The 23,557-nt window shown below is 37.9% G+C and overlaps 1 protein-coding gene across 4 annotated transcripts in view; it reads left to right on the top strand.

Moving 5' to 3' along the window:
* Window positions 1–23,557, top strand: part of IFFO1 (intermediate filament family orphan 1) — a 390,911-nt gene that overhangs the window by 230,193 nt on the left and 137,161 nt on the right. For all 4 annotated transcript variants that reach the window (XM_044079576.1, XM_044079573.1, XM_044079577.1 and 1 more), the window contains exon 3: window positions 672–767. In XM_044079576.1, coding sequence (XP_043935511.1) covers window positions 672–767 — 96 coding nt within the window. The remainder of the gene's footprint in view (window positions 1–671; window positions 768–23,557) is intronic.

Raw genomic sequence — 23,557 nt, 5'->3', positions numbered from 1 at the left:
GAAGAGGCAGTTTGCAGTATGCACAGCACTCTGTTCAACCTACTTGTGATCTACTAGACCTCCCATGCTTGCATTGGTTGATTTGTACACATTTCTAAGCAGTAGTCTCTCAAAGGAGGACTGATTTCCAACAAAGTCTCTTTCTTTTGTTCATAACCTCCTTTTCACCCCTTCCTATACCAATATTTCATGCATCCAAAGAAGGACAGGGTTGGCGGATGCCATTAATGACATTTTTGTTCATACATATTGAGGAACCTTCTACAACTATGTTTACTGTCCCTGAAAAAGGCTGTATAATGATGGCCCATGTAGAATTGCTGGTCTATTTAGTAATGGTAAGGGTGTGTTTGTAAATTGGTGGACCATGTAGAATGTCTGGCACATTTAGTAATGGTGAGGGTGTGTTTAGGAAATTGGTGGACCATGTAGACTGGCTGGCACATTTAGTAATGAAGAGGGTGTATTTAGTAAATTGGTGGACCATGTAGAATGTCTGGCACATTTAGTAATGGTGAGGGTGTGTTTAGTAAATTGTGGACCGTGCAGAGTGGCTGGCACATTTAGTAATGGTGAGGGTGTGTTTAAGTAAACTGGCATACCATCTCAAATGATTTTTCTTTTAGTAATATTGTTGCATCCTTTTTTTGTCTTCTGTGTGGTGTTTTTAGGAAGCCCAAGAAGCTGAAGCTTGCCAAGAGGAACTGGCTATGAAGGTTCAAAAACTGAAAGCGGAACTGGTGGTCTTCAAAGGGTTAATGAGCAATGTAAGTTTTTAAAGGGCATTCTTGGTGTGTGATTTTTATGATGCTCTTAAGCCTCAGTGAACACATTACGAAAGTGAATTACTTTGCCATACTCAGACTAATCATTTCATTGCTTCCAGACTGCATTCATTCTATTCATTATCATTAAATTAACTTTCTTGGGTTGGTGTAAGCCAGGGCATTTTGTTGGCTAGGCTTAGTTAGGCCCTTGGGCTGATAGCCTAGTACCTACCTATGAACCTATGAATAAAACTGTGTTCATTTTGCCTGTTCATGAGCATTTGCAGTTGCTTGTCAGAACCTAACACACACATACTTTCATTTTTCTGGAAGGCATTTTCAGAAGTCAGTCTAAATGTCACACAAGAATGTTGTTATTGGTTACAGATGAGCAGCCTGTGAGGAGGAAAAGCAGTAACTGTGCATTCAGTTGTGTATTTCTTTCATTATAACCATCCAGTAGGGCCAACAGGAACACTGGTGATTCTGGTTATGAAGAAATTTGAAAGAACACTTGCTAAAGGTTTCAGTTTAAAAAAAAAACAACTTCACACACTCACTGTAGATGAAAATGAGTAATTTCCTGAAAGTGCGTAATATTTGAGGTTGATAGATTGTTCCAAAGTACATTCTGAATAAGATGACAACCTAAAATATTAACTGTTTCTTTCTTTTTCTTGTTTTTTTTTTTTTTATCCTGAGTAAATATACTCTCCGGTGTGTGTTTTCATATTCTTATTTGCATCCTGCCCATAATCATTTGCTCTTTCTCCTTATGTTACACAGAATGTAGTTTAGACTTCATAGCATTCTGAAACTGGGCTGTTTGCATGAGGCCTCATCATAACAACGTACTGCCTCATTTTTTCACTTCAGGTAATTCATTTATTGAAGAATAAACTGAATTGTGATTGTTAAAGGGGTATTACTGTTGCAGCACTGTAGAGGTGTCTGAGCAGTAAAGGTTTTAGGGGGATGACTGATTTCTGACAGCAGTAAAGAGGTTATTGCATCATAAGCGTGATAAAGGGTTTATTGGTCGATAAGAATATTGAAGTTGCTACAGTAATCTGAATCAGTAACGTTTGTGAAAGGGTGATGGCACTGGACCAGGAGAGTGATGAAAGGGGTATATCACCCATGATAGTATGGATGTATGTTGATATATTGTAAAAGTATTACATCAATACAGTGAATGGCAAGTGACTGAGCACAAATACTCAATCACCAAACAATAAAAAAAGCTTACTAAAACTTTTTTTTTTTTTTTTGCAGGGGGACAATCCCCCCTGCACCTTCCACATCCTCATGCAAATTTTATATCCAACTCTGAGCTCACAATACATTGGGGGAAGAACAAGTTCCCCAATCCCCGCTGTACCAAAATCTTGCACAGAAAAAAGAAAGTTGGTACATGCCATCAGATGATTTTTGGTCAGTTGTAACAGCTTTTTTTCTGTTTATCTTGAATTGTTGACCTCTTGTTTGTAACCTGATAGTATTGAAGGAAATACTGTACTGTAACATATTGTGTACTGAAATATTACTGTATTATGATACTGATAAAGGTGCTACTTTGCTGTAAGAATATTTAAAGAACCTCTACAATGTGGTATATTATGTGCTGCTGATGGGTTACTCTACTGTCTATGAGAGTAATGAAGGGAGTACAGCACTTTAAGAATCCTGTACTGTGCAGTGTTACTGTTAGATAAGTGTTATAGGGGTTACTGTACTGTGCAGTGTTACTGTTAGATAAGTGTTATAAGGGTTACTGTACTGTGCAGTGTTACTGTTAGATAAGTGTTATAAGGGTTACTGTACTGTGCAGTGTTACTGTTAGATAAGTGTTATAAGGGTTACTGTACTGTGCAGTGTTACTGTTAGATAAGTGTTACAAGGGTTACTGTACTGTGCAGTGTTACTGTTAGATAAGTGTTATAAGGGTTACTGTACTGTGCAGTGTTACTGTTAGATAAGTGTTATAAGGGTTACTGTACTGTGCAGTGTTACTGTTAGATAAGTGTTATAAGGGTTACTGTACTGTGCAGTGTTACTGTTAGATAAGTGTTATAAGGGTTACTGTACTGTGCAGTGTTACTGTTAGATAAGTGTTATAGGGTTACTGTACTGTGCAGTGTTACTGTTAGGTAAGTGTTATAAGGGGTTACTGTACTGTGCAGTGTTACTGTTAGATAAGTGTTATAAGGGTTACTGTACTGTGCAGTGTTACTGTTAGATAAGTGTTATAAGGGTTACTGTACTGTGCAGTGTTACTGTTAGATAAGTGTTATAGGGGTTACTGTACTGTGCAGTGTTACTGTTAGATAAGTGTTATAAGGGTTACTGTACTGTGCAGTGTTACTGTTAGATAAGTGTTATAAGGGTTACTGTACTGTGCAGTGTTACTGTTAGATAAGTGTTATAAGGGTTACTGTACTGTGCAGTGTTACTGTTAGATAAGTGTTATAAGGGTTACTGTACTGTGCAGTGTTACTGTTAGATAAGTGTTATAAGGGTTACTGTACTGTGCAGTGTTACTGTTAGATAAGTGTTATAAGGGTTACTGTACTGTGCAGTGTTACTGTTAGATAAGTGTTATAAGGGTTACTGTACTGTGCAGTGTTACTGTTAGATAAGTGTTATAGGGGTTACTGTACTGTGCAGTGTTACTGTTAGATAAGTGTTATAAGGGTTACTGTACTGTGCAGTGTTACTGTTAGATAAGTGTTATAAGGGTTACTGTACTGTGCAGTGTTACTGTTAGATAAGTGTTATAAGGGTTACTGTACTGTGCAGTGTTACTGTTAGATAAGTGTTATAAGGGTTACTGTACTGTGCAGTGTTACTGTTAGATAAGTGTTATAAGGGTTACTGTACTGTGCAGTGTTACTGTTAGATAAGTGTTATAAGGGTTACTGTACTGTGCAGTGTTACTGTTAGATAAGTGTTATAAGGGTTACTGTACTGTGCAGTGTTACTGTTAGATAAGTGTTATAAGGGTTACTGTACTGTGCAGTGTTACTGTTAGATAAGTGTTATAAGGGTTATGGTACTGTGCAGTGTTACTGTTAGATAAGTGTTATAAGGGTTACTGTACTGTGCAGTGTTACTGTTAGATAAGTGTTATAAGGGTTACTGTACTGTGCAGTGTTACTGTTAGATAAGTGTTATAAGGGTTACTGTACTGTGCAGTGTTACTGTTAGATAAGTGTTATAAGGGTTACTGTACTGTGCAGTGTTACTGTTAGATAAGTGTTATAAGGGTTACTGTACTGTGCAGTGTTACTGTTAGATAAGTGTTATAAGGGTTACTGTACTGTGCAGTGTTACTGTTAGATAAGTGTTATAAGGGTTACTGTACTGTGCAGTGTTACTGTTAGATAAGTGTTATAAGGGTTACTGTACTGTGCAGTGTTACTGTTAGATAAGTGTTATAAGGGTTACTGTACTGTGCAGTGTTACTGTTAGATAAGTGTTATAAGGGTTACTGTACTGTGCAGTGTTACTGTTAGATAAGTGTTATAAGGGTTACTGTACTGTGCAGTGTTACTGTTAGATAAGTGTTATAAGGGTTACTGTACTGTGCAGTGTTACTGTTAGATAAGTGTTATAAGGGTTACTGTACTGTGCAGTGTTACTGTTAGATAAGTGTTATAAGGGTTACTGTACTGTGCAGTGTTACTGTTAGATAAGTGTTATAAGGGTTACTGTACTGTGCAGTGTTACTGTTAGATAAGTGTTATAAGGGTTACTGTACTGTGCAGTGTTACTGTTAGATAAGTGTTATAGGGTTACTGTACTGTGCAGTGTTACTGTTAGATAAGTGTTATAAGGGTTACTGTACTGTGCAGTGTTACTGTTAGATAAGTGTTATAAGGGTTACTGTACTGTGCAGTGTTACTGTTAGATAAGTGTTATAAGGGTTACTGTACTGTGCAGTGTTACTGTTAGATAAGTGTTATAAGGGTTACTGTACTGTGCAGTGTTACTGTTAGATAAGTGTTATAAGGGTTACTGTACTGTGCAGTGTTACTGTTAGATAAGTGTTATAAGGGTTACTGTACTGTGCAGTGTTACTGTTAGATAAGTGTTATAAGGGTTACTGTACTGTGCAGTGTTACTGTTAGATAAGTGTTATAAGGGTTACTGTACTGTGCAGTGTTACGGTTAGATAAGTGTTATAAGGGTTACTGTACTGTGCAGTGTTACTGTTAGATAAGTGTTATAAGGGTTACTGTACTGTGCAGTGTTACTGTTAGATAAGTGTTATAAGGGTTACTGTACTGTGCAGTGTTACTGTTAGATAAGTGTTATAAGGGTTACTGTACTGTGCAGTGTTACTGTTAGATAAGTGTTATAAGGGTTACTGTACTGTGCAGTGTTACTGTTAGATAAGTGTTATAAGGGTTACTGTACTGTGCAGTGTTACTGTTAGATAAGTGTTATAAGGGTTACTGTACTGTGCAGTGTTACTGTTAGATAAGTGTTATAGGGTTACTGTACTGTGCAGTGTTACTGTTAGATAAGTGTTATAAGGGTTACTGTACTGTGCAGTGTTACTGTTAGATAAGTGTTATATAGGTTACTATACTGTGCAGTGTTACTGTTAGATAAGTGTTATAAGGGTTACTGTACTGTGCGGTGTTACTGTTAGATAAGTGTTATAAGGGTTACTGTACTGTGCAGTGTTACTGTTAGATAAGTGTTATAAGGGTTACTGTACTGTGCAGTGTTACTGTTAGATAAGTGTTATAAGGGTTACTGTACTGTGCAGTGTTACTGTTAGATAAGTGTTATAAGGGTTACTGTACTGTGCAGTGTTACTGTTAGATAAGTGTTATAAGGGTTACTGTACTGTGCAGTGTTACTGTTAGATAAGTGTTATAAGGGTTACTGTACTGTGCAGTGTTACTGTTAGATAAGTGTTATAAGGGTTACTGTACTGTGCAGTGTTACTGTTAGATAAGTGTTATAGGGGTTACTGTACTGTGCAGTGTTACTGTTAGATAAGTGTTATAAGGGTTACTGTACTGTGCAGTGTTACTGTTAGATAAGTGTTATAGGGTTACTGTACTGTGCAGTGTTACTGTTAGATAAGTGTTATAAGGGTTACTGTACTGTGCAGTGTTACTGTTAGATAAGTGTTATAAGGGTTACTGTACTGTGCAGTGTTACTGTTAGATAAGTGTTATAAGGGTTACTGTACTGTGCAGTGTTACTGTTAGATAAGTGTTATAAGGGTTACTGTAGTGTGCAGTGTTACTGTTAGATAAGTGTTATAAGGGTTACTGTAGTGTGCAGTGTTACTGTTAGATAAGTGTTATAAGGGTTACTGTACTGTGCAGTGTTACTGTTAGATAAGTGTTATAAGGGTTACTGTACTGTGCAGTGTTACTGTTAGATAAGTGTTATAAGGGTTACTGTACTGTGCAGTGTTACTGTTAGATAAGTGTTATAAGGGTTACTGTACTGTGCAGTGTTACTGTTAGATAAGTGTTATAAGGGTTACTGTACTGTGCAGTGTTACTGTTAGATAAGTGTTATAAGGGTTACTGTACTGTGCAGTGTTACTGTTAGATAAGTGTTATAAGGGTTACTGTACTGTGCAGTGTTACTGTTAGATAAGTGTTATAAGGGTTACTGTACTGTGCAGTGTTACTGTTAGATAAGTGTTATAAGGGTTACTGTACTGTGCAGTGTTACTGTTAGATAAGTGTATAAGGGTTTACTTCCGCAGTGTTACTGTTAGATAACTGTTATAAGGGTTACTGTACTGTGCAGTGTTACTGTTAGATAAGTGTTATAAGGGTTACTGTACTGTGCAGTGTTACTGTTAGATAAGTGTTATAAGGGTTACTGTACTGTGCAGTGTTACTGTTAGATAAGTGTTATAAGGGTTACTGTACTGTGCAGTCTTACTGTTAGATAAGTGTTATAAGGGTTACTGTACTGTGCAGTGTTACTGTTAGATAAGTGTTATAAGGGTTACTGTACTGTGCAGTGTTACTGTTAGATAAGTGTTATAAGGGTTACTGTACTGTGCAGTGTTACTGTTAGATAAGTGTTATAAGGGTTACTGTACTGTGCAGTGTTACTGTTAGATAAGTGTTATAGGGTTACTGTACTGTGCAGTGTTACTGTTAGATAAGTGTTATAAGGGTTACTGTACTGTGCAGTGTTACTGTTAGATAAGTGTTATAAGGGTTACTGTACTGTGCAGTGTTACTGTTAGATAAGTGTTATAAGGGTTACTGTACTGTGCAGTGTTACTGTTAGATAAGTGTTATAAGGGTTACTGTACTGTGCAGTGTTACTGTTAGATAAGTGTTATAAGGGTTACTGTACTGTGCAGTGTTACTGTTAGATAAGTGTTATAAGGGTTACTGTACTGTGCAGTGTTACTGTTAGATAAGTGTTATAAGGGTTACTGTACTGTGCAGTGTTACTGTTAGATAAGTGTTATAAGGGGTTACTGTACTGTGCAGTGTTACTGTTAGATAAGTGTTATAAGGGTTACTGTACTGTGTACTGTGCAGTGTTACTGTTAGATAAGTGTTATAGGGGTTACTGTACTGTGCAGTGTTACTGTTAGATAAGTGTTATAAGGGTTACTGTACTGTGCAGTGTTACTGTTAGATAAGTGTTATAGGGGTTACTGTACTGTGCAGTGTTACTGTTAGATAAGTGTTATAAGGGTTACTGTACTGTGCAGTGTTACTGTTAGATAAGTGTTATAAGGGTTACTGTACTGTGCAGTGTTACTGTTAGATAAGTGTTATAAGGGTTACTGTACTGTGCAGTGTTACTGTTAGATAAGTGTTATAAGGGTTACTGTACTGTGCAGTGTTACTGTTAGATAAGTGTTATAAGGGTTACTGTACTGTGCAGTGTTACTGTTAGATAAGTGTTATAAGGGTTACTGTACTGTGCAGTGTTACTGTTAGATAAGTGTTATAAGGGTTACTGTACTGTGCAGTGTTACTGTTAGATAAGTGTTATAAGGGTTACTGTACTGTGCAGCATTACTGTTAAGTAAGAGTGTTATAGGGGTTACTGTACTGTGCAGTGTTACTGTTAGATAAGTGTTATAAGGGTTACTGTACTGTGCAGTGTTACTGTTATGTAAGTGTTATAAGGGTTACTGTACTGTGCAGTGTTACTGTTAGATAAGTGTTATAAGGGTTACTGTACTGTGCAGTGTTACTGTTAGATAAGTGTTATAAGGGTTACTGTACTGTGCAGTGTTACTGTTAGATAAGTGTTATAAGGGTTACTGTACTGTGCAGTGTTACTGTTAGATAAGTGTTATAAGGGTTACTGTACTGTGCAGTGTTACTGTTAGATAAGTGTTATAAGGGTTACTGTACTGTGCAGTGTTACTGTTAGATAAGTGTTATAAGGGTTACTGTACTGTGCAGTGTTACTGTTAGATAAGTGTTATAAGGGTTACTGTACTGTGCAGTGTTACTGTTAGATAAGTGTTATAAGGGTTACTGTACTGTGCAGTGTTACTGTTAGATAAGTGTTATAAGGGTTACTGTACTGTGCAGTGTTACTGTTAGATAAGTGTTATAAGGGTTACTGTACTGTGCAGTGTTACTGTTAGATAAGTGTTATAAGGGTTACTGTACTGTGCAGTGTTACTGTTAGATAAGTGTTATAAGGGTTACTGTACTGTGCAGTGTTACTGTTAGATAAGTGTTATAAGGGTTACTGTACTGTGCAGTGTTACTGTTAGATAAGTGTTATAAGGGTTACTGTACTGTGCAGTGTTACTGTTAGATAAGTGTTATAAGGGTTACTGTACTGTGCAGTGTTACTGTTAGATAAGTGTTATAAGGGTTACTGTACTGTGCAGTGTTACTGTTAGATAAGTGTTATAAGGGTTACTGTACTGTGCAGTGTTACTGTTAGATAAGTGTTATAAGGGTTACTGTACTGTGCAGTGTTACTGTTAGATAAGTGTTATAAGGGTTACTGTACTGTGCAGTGTTACTGTTAGATAAGTGTTATAAGGGTTACTGTACTGTGCAGTGTTACTGTTAGATAAGTGTTATAAGGGTTACTGTACTGTGCAGTGTTACTGTTAGATAAGTGTTATAAGGGTTACTGTACTGTGCAGTGTTACTGTTAGATAAGTGTTATAGGGGTTACTGTACTGTGCAGTGTTACTGTTAGATAAGTGTTATAAGGGTTACTGTACTGTGCAGTGTTACTGTTAGATAAGTGTTATAAGGGTTACTGTACTGTGCAGTGTTACTGTTAGATAAGTGTTATAAGGGTTACTGTACTGTGCAGTGTTACTGTTAGATAAGTGTTATAAGGGTTACTGTACTGTGCAGTGTTACTGTTAGATAAGTGTTATAAGGGTTACTGTACTGTGCAGTGTTACTGTTAGATAAGTGTTATAAGGGTTACTGTACTGTGCAGTGTTACTGTTAGATAAGTGTTATAAGGGTTACTGTACTGTGCAGTGTTACTGTTAGATAAGTGTTATAAGGGTTACTGTACTGTGCAGTGTTACTGTTAGATAAGTGTTATAAGGGTTACTGTACTGTGCAGTGTTACTGTTAGATAAGTGTTATAAGGGTTACTGTACTGTGCAGTGTTACTGTTAGATAAGTGTTATAAGGGTTACTGTACTGTGCAGTGTTACTGTTAGATAAGTGTTATAAGGGTTACTGTACTGTGCAGTGTTACTGTTAGATAAGTGTTATAAGGGTTACTGTACTGTGCAGTGTTACTGTTAGATAAGTGTTATAGGGGTTACTGTACTGTGCAGTGTTACTGTTAGATAAGTGTTATAAGGGTTACTGTACTGTGCAGTGTTACTGTTAGATAAGTGTTATAAGGGTTACTGTACTGTGCAGTGTTACTGTTAGATAAGTGTTATAAGGGTTACTGTACTGTGCAGTGTTACTGTTAGATAAGTGTTATAAGGGTTACTGTACTGTGCAGTGTTACTGTTAGATAAGTGTTATAAGGGTTACTGTACTGTGCAGTGTTACTGTTAGATAAGTGTTATAAGGGTTACTGTACTGTGCAGTGTTACTGTTAGATAAGTGTTATAAGGGTTACTGTACTGTGCAGCATTACTGTTAAGTAAGAGTGTTATAGGGGTTTACTGTGCAGTGTTACTGTTAGATAAGTGTTATAAGGGTTACTGTACTGTGCAGTGTTACTGTTAGATAAGTGTTATAAGGGTTACTGTACTGTGCAGTGTTACTGTTAGATAAGTGTTATAAGGGTTACTGTACTGTGCAGTGTTACTGTTAGATAAGTGTTATAAGGGTTACTGTACTGTGCAGTGTTACTGTTAGATAAGTGTTATAAGGGTTACTGTACTGTGCAGTGTTACTGTTAGATAAGTGTTATAAGGGTTACTGTACTGTGCAGTGTTACTGTTAGATAAGTGTTATAAGGGTTACTGTACTGTGCAGTGTTACTGTTAGATAAGTGTTATAAGGGTTACTGTACTGTGCAGTGTTACTGTTAGATAAGTGTTATAAGGGTTACTGTACTGTGCAGTGTTACTGTTAGATAAGTGTTATAAGGGTTACTGTACTGTGCAGCATTACTGTTAGATAAGTGTTATAGGGGTTACTGTACTGTGCAGTGTTACTGTTAGATAAGTGTTATAAGGGTTACTGTACTGTGCAGTGTTACTGTTAGATAAGTGTTATAAGGGTTACTGTACTGTGCAGTGTTACTGTTAGATAAGTGTTATAAGGGTTACTGTACTGTGCAGTGTTACTGTTAGATAAGTGTTATAAGGGTTACTGTACTGTGCAGTGTTACTGTTAGATAAGTGTTATAAGGGTTACTGTACTGTGCAGTGTTACTGTTAGATAAGTGTTATAAGGGTTACTGTACTGTGCAGTGTTACTGTTAGATAAGTGTTATAAGGGTTACTGTACTGTGCAGTGTTACTGTTAGATAAGTGTTATAAGGGTTACTGTACTGTGCAGCATTACTGTTAAGTAAGAGTGTTATAGGGGTTACTGTACTGTGCAGTGTTACTGTTAGATAAGTGTTATAGGGGTTACTGTACTGTGTAGTGTTACTGTTAGATAAGTGTTATAAGGGTTACTGTACTGTGCAGCATTACTGTTAAGTAAGAGTGTTATAGGGGTTACTGTACTGTGCAGTGTTACTGTTAGATAAGTGTTATAGGGGTTACTGTACTGTGCAGTGTTACTGTTAGGTAAGTGTTATAAGGGTTACTGTACTGTGCAGTGTTACTGTTAGATAAGTGTTATAAGGGTTACTGTACTGTGCAGTGTTACTGTTAGATAAGTGTTATAAGGGTTACTGTACTGTGCAGTGTTACTGTTAGATAAGTGTTATAAGGGTTACTGTACTGTGCAGTGTTACTGTTAGATAAGTGTTATAAGGGTTACTGTACTGTGCAGTGTTACTGTTAGGTAAGTGTTATAAGGGTTACTGTACTGTGCAGTGTTACTGTTAGATAAGTGTTATAAGGGTTACTGTACTGTGCAGCATTACTGTTAGATAAGTGTTATAAGGGTTACTGTACTCTGCAGCATTACTGTTAAGTAAGAGTGTTATAGGGGTTACTGTACTGTGCAGTGTTACTGTTAGATAAGTGTTATAAGGGGTTACTGTACTGTGCAGTGTTACTGTTAGGTAAGCGTTATAAGGGGTTACTGTACTGTGCAGTGTTACTGTTAGATAAGTGTTATAAGGGTTACTGTACTATGCAGTGTTACTGTTAGATAAGTGTTATAAGGGTTACTGTACTGTGCAGTGTTACTGTTAGATAAGTGTTATAAGGGTTACTGTACTGTGCAGCATTACTGTTAAGTAAGAGTGTTATAAGGGTTACTGTACTGTGCAGTGTTACTGTTAGATAAGTGTTATAAGGGTTACTGTACTGTGCAGTGTTACTGTTAGATAATTGTTATAAGTGTTACTGTACTGTGCAGTGTTACTGTTAGATAAGTGTTATAGGGGTTACTGTGCAGTGTTACTGTTAGGTAAGTGTTATGAGGGTTACTGTACTGTGCAGTGTTACTGTTAGATAAGTGTTATAAGGGTTACTGTACTGTGCAGTGTTACTGTTAGATAAGTGTTATAAGGGTTACTGTACTGTGCAGTGTTACTGTTAGATAAGTGTTATAAGGGTTACTGTACTGTGCATTACTGTTAGATAAGTGTTATAAGGGTTACTGTACTGTGCAGTGTTACTGTTAGATAAGTGTTATAAGAGTTACTGTACTGTGCAGTGTTACTGTTAGGTAAGTGTTATAAGGGTTACTGTACTGTGCAGTGTTACTGTTAGATAAGTGTTATAAGGGTTACTGTACTGTGCAGCATTACTGTTAAGTAAGAGTGTTATAGGGTTACTGTACTGTGCAGTGTTACTGTTAGATAAGTGTTATAAGGGTTACTGTACTGTGCATTGTTACTGTTAGGTAAGTGTTATAAGGGGTTACTGTACTGTGCAGTGTTACTGTTAGATAAGTGTTATAAGGATTACTGTACTATGCAGTGTTACTGTTAGATAAGTGTTATAAGGGTTACTGTACTGTGCAGTGTTACTGTTAGATAAGTGTTATAAGGGTTACTGTACTGTGCAGCATTACTGTTAAGTAAGAGTGTTATAAGGGTTACTGTACTGTGCAGTGTTACTGTTAGATAATTGTTATAAGGGTTACTGTACTGTGCAGTGTTACTGTTAGATAAGTGTTATAGGGGTTATTGTACTGTGCAGTGTTGCTGTTAGATAAGTGTTATAAGGGTTACTGTACTGTGCAGTGTTACTATTAGATAAGTGTTATAAGGGTTATTGTACTGTGCATTGTTACTGTTAGATAAGTGTTATAAGGGTTACTGTACTGTGCAGTGTTACTGTTAGATAAGTGTTATAGGGGTTACTGTACTGTGCAGTGTTACTGTTAGATAAGTGTTATAAGGGTTATTGTACTGTGCAGTGTTACTGTTAGATAAGTGTTATAAGGGTTACTGTACTGTGCAGTGTTACTGTTAGATATGTGTTATAAGGGTTACTGTACTGTGCAGTGTTACTGTTAGATAACTGTTATAAGGGTTACTGTACTGTGCTGTGTTACTGTTAGATAAGTGTTATAAGGGTTACTGTACTGTGCAGTGTTACTGTTAGATAAGTGTTATAAGGGTTACTGTACTGTGCAGTGTTACTGTTAGATAAGTGTTATAAGGGTTACTGTACTGTGCAGTGTTACTGTTAGATAAGTGTTATAAGGGTTACTGTACTGTGCAGTGTTACTGTTAGATAAGTGTTATAAGGGTTACTGTACTGTGCAGTGTTACTGTTAGATAAGTGTTATAAGGGTTACTGTACTGTGCAGTGTTACTGTTAGATAATTGTTATAAGGGTTACTGTACTGTGCAGTGTTACTGTTAGATAAGTGTTATAAGGGTTACTGTACTGTGCAGTGTTACTGTTAGATAAGTGTTATAAGGGTTACTGTACTGTGCAGTGTTACTGTTAGATAAGTGTTATAAGGGTTACTGTACTGTGCAGTGTTACTGTTAGATAAGTGTTATAGGGGTTACTGTACTGTGCAATGTTACTGTTAGATAAGTGTTATAAGGGTTACTGTACTGTGCAGTGTTACTGTTAGATAAGTGTTATAAGAGTTACTGTACTGTGCAGTGTTACTGTTAGATAAGTGTTATAAGGGTTACTGTACTGTGCAGTGTTACTGTTAGGTAAGTGTTATAAGGGGTTACTGTACTGTGCAGTGTTACTGTTAGATAAGTGTTATAAGGGTTACTGTACTGTGCAGTGTTACTGTTAGATAAGTGTTATAAGGGTTACTGTACTGTGCAGTGTTACTGTTAGATAAGTGTTATAAGGGTTACTGTACTGTGCAGTGTTACTGTTAGATAAGTGTTATAAGGGTTACTGTACTGTGCAGTGTTACTGTTAGATAAGTGTTATAAGGGTTACTGTACTGTGCAGTGTTACTGTTAGATAAGTGTTATAAGGGTTACTGTACTGTGCAGTGTTACTGTTAGATAAGTGTTATAAGGGTTACTGTACTGTGCAGCATTACTGTTAGATACGTGTTATAAGGGTTACTGTACTGTGCAGCATTACTGTTAGATAAGTGTTATAAGGGTTATGGTACTGTGCAGTGTTACTGTTAGATAAGTGTTATAAGGGTTACTGTACTGTGCAGTGTTACTGTTAGATAAGTGTTATAAGGGTTACTGTACTGTGCAGTGTTACTGTTAGATAAGTGTTATAAGGGTTACTGTACTGTGCAGTGTTACTGTTAGATAAGTGTTATAAGGGTTACTGTACTGTGCAGTGTTACTGTTAGATAAGTGTTATAAGGGTTACTGTACTGTGCAGTGTTACTGTTAGATAAGTGTTATAAGGGTTACTGTACTGTGCAGTGTTACTGTTAGATAAGTGTTATAAGGGTTACTGTACTGTGCAGCATTACTGTTAAGTAAGAGTGTTATAGGGGTTACTGTACTGTGCAGTGTTACTGTTAGATAAGTGTTATAAGGGTTACTGTACTGTGCAGTGTTACTGTTAGATAAGTGTTATAAGGGTTACTGTACTGTGCAGTGTTACTGTTAGATAAGTGTTATAAGGGTTACTGTACTGTGCAGTGTTACTGTTAGATAAGTGTTATAAGGGTTACTGTACTGTGCAGTGTTACTGTTATGTAAGTGTAATAAGGGTTACTGTACTGTGCAGTGTTACTGTTAGATAAGTGTTATAAGTGTTATAAGGGTTACTGTACTGTGCAGTGTTACTGTTAGATAAGTGTTATAGGGGTTACTGTACTGTGCAGTGTTACTGTTAGGTAAGTGTTATAAGGGTTACTGTACTGTGCAGTGTTACTGTTAGATAAGTGTTATAAGGGTTACTGTACTGTGCAGTGTTACTGTTAGGTAAGTGTTATAAGGGTTACTGTACTGTGCAGTGTTACTGTTAGATAAGTGTTATAAGGGTTACTGTACTGTGCAGTGTTACTGTTAGGTAAGTGTTATAAGGGTTACTGTACTGTGCAGTGTTAAGTGTTACTGTTAGATAAGTGTTATAAGGGTTACTGTACTGTGCAGTGTTACTGTTAGATAAGTGTTATAAGGGTTACTGTACTGTGCAGTGTTACTGTTAGATAAGTGTTATAAGGGTTACTGTACTGTGCAGTGTTACTGTTAGATAAGTGTTATAAGGGTTACTGTACTGTGCAGTGTTACTGTTAGATAAGTGTTATAAGGGTTACTGTACTGTGCAGTGTTACTGTTAGATAAGTGTTATAAGGGTTACTGTACTGTGCAGTGTTACTGTTAGATAAGTGTTATAAGGGTTACTGTACTGTGCAGCATTACTGTTAAGTAAGAGTGTTATAGGGGTTACTGTACTGTGCAGTGTTACTGTTAGATAAGTGTTATAGGGGTTACTGTACTGTGTAGTGTTACTGTTAGATAAGTGTTATAAGGGTTACTGTACTGTGCAGCATTACTGTTAAGTAAGAGTGTTATAGGGGTTACTGTACTGTGCAGTGTTACTGTTAGATAAGTGTTATAGGGGTTACTGTACTGTGCAGTGTTACTGTTAGGTAAGTGTTATAAGGGTTACTGTACTGTGCAGTGTTACTGTTAGATAAGTGTTATAAGGGTTACTGTACTGTGCAGTGTTACTGTTAGATAAGTGTTATAAGGGTTACTGTACTGTGCAGTGTTACTGTTAGATAAGTGTTATAAGGGTTACTGTACTGTGCAGTGTTACTGTTCGATAAGTGTTATAAGGGTTACTGTACTGTGCAGTGTTACTGTTAGGTAAGTGTTATAAGGGTTACTGTACTGTGCAGTGTTACTGTTAGATAAGTGTTATAAGGGTTACTGTACTGTGCAGCATTACTGTTAGATAAGTGTTATAAGGGTTACTGTACTCTGCAGCATTACTGTTAAGTAAGAGTGTTATAGGGGTTACTGTACTGTGCAGTGTTACTGTTAGATAAGTGTTATAAGGGGTTACTGTACTGTGCAGTGTTACTGTTAGGTAAGCGTTATAAGGGGTTACTGTACTGTGCAGTGTTACTGTTAGATAAGTGTTATAAGGGTTACTGTACTATGCAGTGTTACTGTTAGATAAGTGTTATAAGGGTTACTGTACTGTGCAGTGTTACTGTTAGATAAGTGTTATAAGGGTTACTGTACTGTGCAGCATTACTGTTAAGTAAGAGTGTTATAAGGGTTACTGTACTGTGCAGTGTTACTGTTAGATAAGTGTTACAAGGGTTACTGTACTGTGCAGTGTTACTGTTAGATAATTGTTATAAGTGTTACTGTACTGTGCAGTGTTACTGTTAGATAAGTGTTATAGGGGTTACTGTGCAGTGTTACTGTTAGGTAAGTGTTATGAGGGTTACTGTACTGTGCAGTGTTACTGTTAGATAAGTGTTATAAGGGTTACTGTACTGTGCAGTGTTACTGTTAGATAAGTGTTATAAGGGTTACTGTACTGCGCAGTGTTACTGTTAGATAAGTGTTATAAGGGTTACTGTACTGTGCAGTGTTACTGTTAGATAAGTGTTATAAGAGTTACTGTACTGTGCAGTGTTACTGTTAGGTAAGTGTTATAAGGGTTACTGTACTGTGCAGTGTTACTGTTAGATAAGTGTTATAAGGGTTACTGTACTGTGCAGCATTACTGTTAAGTAAGAGTGTTATAGGGGTTACTGTACTGTGCAGTGTTACTGTTAGATAAGTGTTATAAGGGGTTACTGTACTGTGCAGTGTTACTGTTAGGTAAGTGTTATAAGGGGTTACTGTACTGTGCAGTGTTACTGTTAGATAAGTGTTATAAGGATTACTGTACTATGCAGTGTTACTGTTAGATAAGTGTTATAAGGGTTACTGTACTGTGCAGTGTTACTGTTAGATAAGTGTTATAAGGGTTACTGTACTGTGCAGCATTACTGTTAAGTAAGAGTGTTATAAGGGTTACTGTACTGTGCAGTGTTACTGTTAGATAATTGTTATAAGGGTTACTGTACTGTGCAGTGTTACTGTTAGATAAGTGTTATAGGGGTTACTGTACTGTGCAGTGTTGCTGTTAGATAAGTGTTATAAGGGTTACTGTACTGTGCAGTGTTACTATTAGATAAGTGTTATAAGGGTTATTGTACTGTGCATTGTTACTGTTAGATAAGTGTTATAAGGGTTACTGTACTGTGCAGTGTTACTGTTAGATAAGTGTTATAGGGGTTACTGTACTGTGCAGTGTTACTGTTAGATAAGTGTTATAAGGGTTATTGTACTGTGCAGTGTTACTGTTAGATAAGTGTTATAAGGGTTACTGTACTGTGCGATGTTACTGTTAGATATGTGTTATAAGGGTTACTGTACTGTGCAGTGTTACTGTTAGATAACTGTTATAAGGGTTACTGTACTGTGCTGTGTTACTGTTAGATAAGTGTTATAAGGGTTACTGTACTGTGCAGTGTTACTGTTAGATAAGTGTTATAAGGGTTACTGTACTGTGCAGTGTTACTGTTAGATAAGTGTTATAAGGGTTACTGTACTGTGCAGTGTTACTGTTAGATAAGTGTTATAAGGGTTACTGTACTGTGCAGTGTTACTGTTAGATAAGTGTTATAAGGGTTACTGTACTGTGCAGTGTTACTGTTAGATACGTGTTATAAGGGTTACTGTACTGTGCAGTGTTACTGTTAGGTAAGTGTTATAAGGGTTACTGTACTGTGCAGTGTTACTGTTAGATAAGTGTTATAAGGGTTACTGTACTGTGCAGCATTACTGTTAAGTAAGAGTGTTATAAGGGTTACTGTACTGTGCAGTGTTACTGTTAGATAATTGTTATAATGGTTACTGTACTGTGCAGCATTACTGTTAAGTAAGAGTGTTATAAGGGTTACTGTACTGTGCGGTGTTACTGTTAGATAAGTGTTATAAGGGTTACTGTACTGTGCAGTGTTACTGTTAGATAATTGTTATAAGGGTTACTGTACTGTGCAGTGTTACTGTTAGATAAGTGTTATAGGGGTTACTGTACTGTGCAATGTTACTGTTAGATAAGTGTTATAAGGGTTACTGTACTGTGCAGTGTTACTGTTAGATAAGTGTTATAAGAGTTACTGTACTGTGCAGTGTTACTGTTAGATAAGTGTTATAAGGGTTACTGTACTGTGCAGTGTTACTGTTAGATAAGTGTTATAGGGGTTACTGTACTGTGCAGTGTTACTGTTAGATAAGTGTTATAAGGGTTACTGTACTGTGCAGTGTTACTGTTAGATAAGTGTTATAAGGGTTACTGTACTGTGCAGTGTTACTGTTAGATATGTGTTATAAGGGTTACTGTACTGTGCAGTGTTACTGTTAGATAACTGTTATAAGGGTTACTGTACTGTGCAGTGTTACTGTTAGATAAGTGTTATAAGGGTTACTGTACTGTGCAGTGTTACTGTTAGATAAGTGTTATAAGGGTTACTGTACTGTGCAGCATTACTGTTAGATACGTGTTATAAGGGTTACTGTACTGTGCAGCATTACTGTTAAGTAAGAGTGTTATAGGGGTTACTGTACTGTGCAGTGTTACTGTTAGATAAGTGTTATAAGGGGTTACTGTACTGTGCAGTGTTACTGTTAGGTAAGTGTTATAAGGGGTTACTGTACTGTGCAGTGTTGCTGTTAGGTAAGTGTTATAAGGGTTACTGTACTGTGCATTGTTACTGTTAGATAAGTGTTATAAGGGTTACTGTACTGTGCAGCATTACTGTTAAGTAAGAGTGTTATAGAGGTTACTGTACTGTGCAGTGTTACTGTTAGGTAAGTGTTATAAGGGTTACTGTACTGTGCAGCATTATTGTTAGATAAGTGTTATAAGGGTTACTGTACTGTGCAGTGTTACTGTTAGATAAGTGTTATAGGGTTTACTGTACTGTGCAGTGTTACTGTTAGATAAGTGTTATAGGGGTTACTGTACTGTGCAGTGTTACTGTTAGATAAGTGTTATAAGGGTTACTGTACTGTGCAGCATTACTGTTAAGTAAGAGTTTTATAGGGGTTACTGTACTGTGCAGTGTTACTGTTAGATAAGTGTTATAGGGGTTACTGTACTGTGCAGTGTTACTGTTAGATAAGTGTTATAAGGGTTACTGTACTGTGCAGCATTACTGTTAAGAGTGTTATAGGGGTTACTGTACTGTGCAGTGTTAGTGTTAGATAAGTGTTATAAGGGTTACTGTACTGTGCAGCATTACTGTTAAGTAAGAGTGTTATAGGGGTTATTGTACTGTGCAGTGTTACTGTTAGGTAAGTGTTCATAGGTTCATAGGTGTGTACCAGGCCAACGGCCCTGGAGCCTTTACAAGCCTAGCCCATAGAAGTGCCCTGGCATCATGCCACCATTATTTCCCTGTGCCTCTGTCAAGGATAGCCACTAAAGTGATCCCCGGGGGTGAACTTTCTATTTCCCATCCACTCATCAAGATTTCTCTTGAAAAGGGCCAGTGAGGTGCTCTGCTTGACATGTATGGGAAGTCTGTTCCAGAGCATGGGCAGTCTGTTGGTGAGGAACCTGTCCCTCCAGCATGTTCTATTGATTGTGGTAATGAGGTTGAGGTCCCTGGAGCGTGTGGTGCGGAGGGATTGGGATTTCTTTAGGTGTAACATTTCTAACAGGGCTGGGTCAGACATGGCTTTGTAAGTCAAGCAGAGATCGCCTCACAATAGACGATATGAGACAGAGAAAAGCTGGAGTTTTTTTAGTCTGTCCATGTAGGACATGTGTTTAAGGCCTAGGATCCTCTTCATGAGGTACTTTTGTGCCCTTTCCAGCTGTTGCAGGTGTTTAGTGAGGTACATGCCAAATGGGCCATTATACTCAATGATTGGTCTAATGAGGGGAGAGTAGAGGGAGACAATGACCTCTTTCTTCCTGGATGCAAAACCCTTGGTAATGAGATGTGCCACAGGAGAGGTTGCTGTCAACCTGTATCCCCAGATCTCTTATAATGCCTTCAGTGTTCAGTGGGCTACTATCAATGTGGTAATTAGTGGAAACTGAGCTTTTCCCAAAGGGAATGACGATGCATTTTTTTGGCGTTAAGCTTAAGGCCATGGCTCTGACACCAGTTGTTGGTCTCAGTGAGGCCACTCTATAGGATGTCCACATCACTTGGGAAGTTAATAATGAGTCCCAGCTTGCCATTGTCAACGAATTTGGTCAGCCAGAGTCCCTCCATGTTGACCTGGACTTCTGAGAAGTAGATGTCAAACAGAAGAGGACCCGGGACTGATCCCTGTGGGACTTCACTCGTGAATGGTTGGCACTCTGACTTGGGAGTCTGCAACTTTCACACTGTGGGTTGTAACTGTGAGCCAATTTGCAACCCACCTAGTGATATAGGGGTTGATGCCTAGTTTGGTGAGTTTGTCAATAATTCCCGAGTGGGGAATGGTATCAAAAGCCTTGGCCGGATCGAGGTAGGCTGTATGAACTGCCTTGCCTTCATCCACAGCTCTGGTGACTGACTCAAAGAAGCCATCCAGGTTAAGCAGGCATGATCTACCCTTCACAAAACCAAATTGCATGGGATCCAGAGTTTGAAGAGTCCCTATATCCTTGTTAATTAGGTCTATGATGATGCGCTCCATAGCCTTACATATCAGACTCATCAGGCTAATGGGACAATAGTTCCCAGGGTCTGTAGTCACTCCCTCTTTATGGAGAGGGATGACTGTAGCAGTGCGCTATTCTGTAGGGACAAAGCCTGAGACGAGGCTGTGATTGAACAGGGCACACAGGTGTGGTGCCAGTTCACTTTGTAGTTCATGTAGAACACAGCCAGGGATATTGTCAGGTCCCATGGAAGCTGTATTCTTGGCCTTGGACAATGCAGCTTTAACCTGTGCTGCAGTAATGCTGGGTGCCTGGCATTCCTTCGGTATTGTGATTGGTCCTTTGGGGGGAGAGAGGGATAAAGTTGGCACTGGATCTGTTGGCCAGTATGTTGGCAATATCTGTTGGCTCAGTATAGGAGGTACCATTGTGCAGTAACTCAGAGCAAATCTGATTCTTGCTGTGGAGATTCTTGATATGTAGTAGGCTTTGTGGTTGTTTTTAGTGTCTGCCGCAATTCTGCCTTCATAGCTAGCTTTAGAGGTCTTGAGGAGAGATCTCAACTTTTTGTTGAGGCTAATAAGGGAGTTTTTCCAGTCTTGGGACTTCACCTTTTTCTGCAACAGTTTCTTCCTTCTGTTGTAGAGTTTGTTAATGGCAGGGGACCACCAGAGTAGCTTCTTTTTTTTGGAGGAGAGTACCTTGGTTCTGTTGGGTATGGCTAGTTCCATGCATTTATGTACATGTTCGTACAGTGGATCGGTGTATGATTTGGCGGTCATGCACCTATTTTCCATTTGCATTGGTGTTGTGATGTTAGCCACCTCTGTTTTTAGGAGCCCAAAGTCAGCTTTGGAGAAGTTGTTCATGGTGGTTACCTTTGCTGGTGGTGTGGGTGAGATGTGGATTTCCATGGTAATTAGTTTGTGGTCGGATCTAACCAGGGAGGAATTGACTATTGGTGTTGAGCAATGGTTGCCCATGTTAGTAATAACCAGGTCAAGGATGTTGCTTCCTCTAGTGGGGGTAAGAATGAGGTAGAATGAGTTATGGGGTTACTGTACTGTGCAGTGTTACTGTTAGGTAAGTGTTATAGGGGTTACGGTACTATGCAGAGGTACTGATAGGCAAATGTTATAGGAGTTACTGTACTGTGCAGTGTTACTGTTAGGTAAGTGTTATAGGGGTTACGGTACTATGCAGAGGTACTGATAGGCAAGTGTTATAGGAGTTACTGCACTGTGCAGTGTTAATGTTAGGTAAGTGTTATAGGGGTTACGGTACTATGCAGCGGTACTGATAGGCAAGTGTTATAGGAGTTACTGTACTGTGCAGTGTTACTGTTAGGTAAGAGTGTTGTAGGGGTTACTGTACTGTGCAGTGTTACTGTTAGGTAAGAGTGTTGTAGGGGTTACTGTACTGTGCAGTGTTACTGTTAGGTAAGAGTGTTATAGGAGTTACTGTACTGTGCAGTGTTACTGTTAGGTAAGAGTGTTGTAGGGGTTACTGTACTGTGCAGTGTTACTGTTAGGTAAGAGTGTTGTAGGGGTTACTGTACTGTACAGTGTTACTGTTAGGTAAGTGTTATAGGGGTTATGGTACTATGCAGAGGTACTGATAGGCAAGTGTTATAGGAGTTACTGTACTGTACAGTGTTACTGTTAGGTAAGAGTGTTGTAGGGGTTACTGTAATGTGCAGTGTTACTGTTAGGTAAGAGTGTTGTAGGGGTTACTGTACTGTGCAGTGTTACTGTTAGGTAAGTGTTATAGGGGTTATGGTGCTATGCAAAGTTACTGATAGGCAAATGTTATAGGAGTTACTGTACTGTACAGTGTTACTGTTAGGTAAGAGTGTTGTAGGGGTACTGTACTGTGCAGTGTTAATGTTAGGTAAGTGTTATAGGAGTTATGGTACTATGCAGCATTACTGTTAGGTAAGTGTTATGGGGTTACTGTACTGTGCAGCATTACTGTTAAGTAAGAGTGTTATATGGGTTACTAAACTGCAGTGTTACTGATAGGTAAGTGTTACAGGGGTTACTATACTGTGCAGTGTTACTGTTAAGTAAGTGTTATAGGGGGTTATGGTACTGTGCAGCATTACTGTTACGTATGAGGGTTATAGGAATTACAGTACTGTGCAGAGTTACTGTGAAGTAAGAGAGTTATAGGGGTCACTGTACTGTGCAGCATTACTGTTAATTAAGAGTGCTGTAGGGGTTACTGTACTGTGCTGAGTTATTGTGAAGTAAGAGTGTTATGGGGGAGTTAATCTACTGTACTTTGAGAGTGATAAAGGAGGTTACTATGCAGTACTGAGTGTTGTGATACTGCTTGCGAGTGGCAAATTAAATGTACCTTGGGACCTGTTCGATATTCAAATCAATGGCTCCTCTACCCACACTTTATTTCAGGACCATGCGTAAATGCACATGTTCTTTTGGATTCACCTACCTGATAGTTTCAAATGTATATTTATCTGCTAGCTTGTTTTAAATGACACTTACTGTTTAATAAGCAATTTATTCTTAAACATAACAACATTTCTTTACACTCAAATATTTTTCCATCAAAAAATGAAAATAAATACTAATCAATAACATTTGGAAGATTTCAACCATAAAAGACCATTCAAACTGCTGTTATTATAATCAATCAGTGTTCTTACTCATCAATTACAACCACTTTCATTGTGTACACCTTACAGTTCTAATTGTGTTAAAAACTGGTCACAACAAAATATTCTAAATTGTTTTATACAAATGCAAACTAATCACGCAAATCTAAACTAATAACTGTTTAACTTGTCATAACAGCATGGTTAGCCATTTTCATCTACCTGCCAGTTTATAGCCACATTGCTGACTGTGTGCATCTTATATATTTAATTTTAAAAATAATGGGCACCGCAATGAATTTCAAGTTTTATACAAGCAAACTATAGCCATAGTAAAGGATTCCAGCATGATTCACAGACATGCACAGTAGTCCTGCAAATCCAGATTAATAACTGTTTAAAGTGAGCATATAGCAAGAGGAAAAATGACTTTCATCAACAGATGGCTCCAACACTACAATCTGGCAGCTATAGCTATTTTGTTAAATAAGTGCACTTCAGACATCTTATTGTGATAAAAAAGTAATGGCTCACAGTAACATGTTTCAGATCTGTTTCATA

Source organism: Protopterus annectens, chromosome 8.part0 (assembly GCF_019279795.1).
Source record: "Protopterus annectens isolate FY-2018-M chromosome 8.part0, PAN1.0, whole genome shotgun sequence".
Classification (NCBI taxonomy): Eukaryota; Metazoa; Chordata; order Ceratodontiformes; family Protopteridae; genus Protopterus; species Protopterus annectens.
Note: the sequence above shows the minus strand (reverse complement) of the source record. Positions and strands in the feature narration are given on the sequence as shown.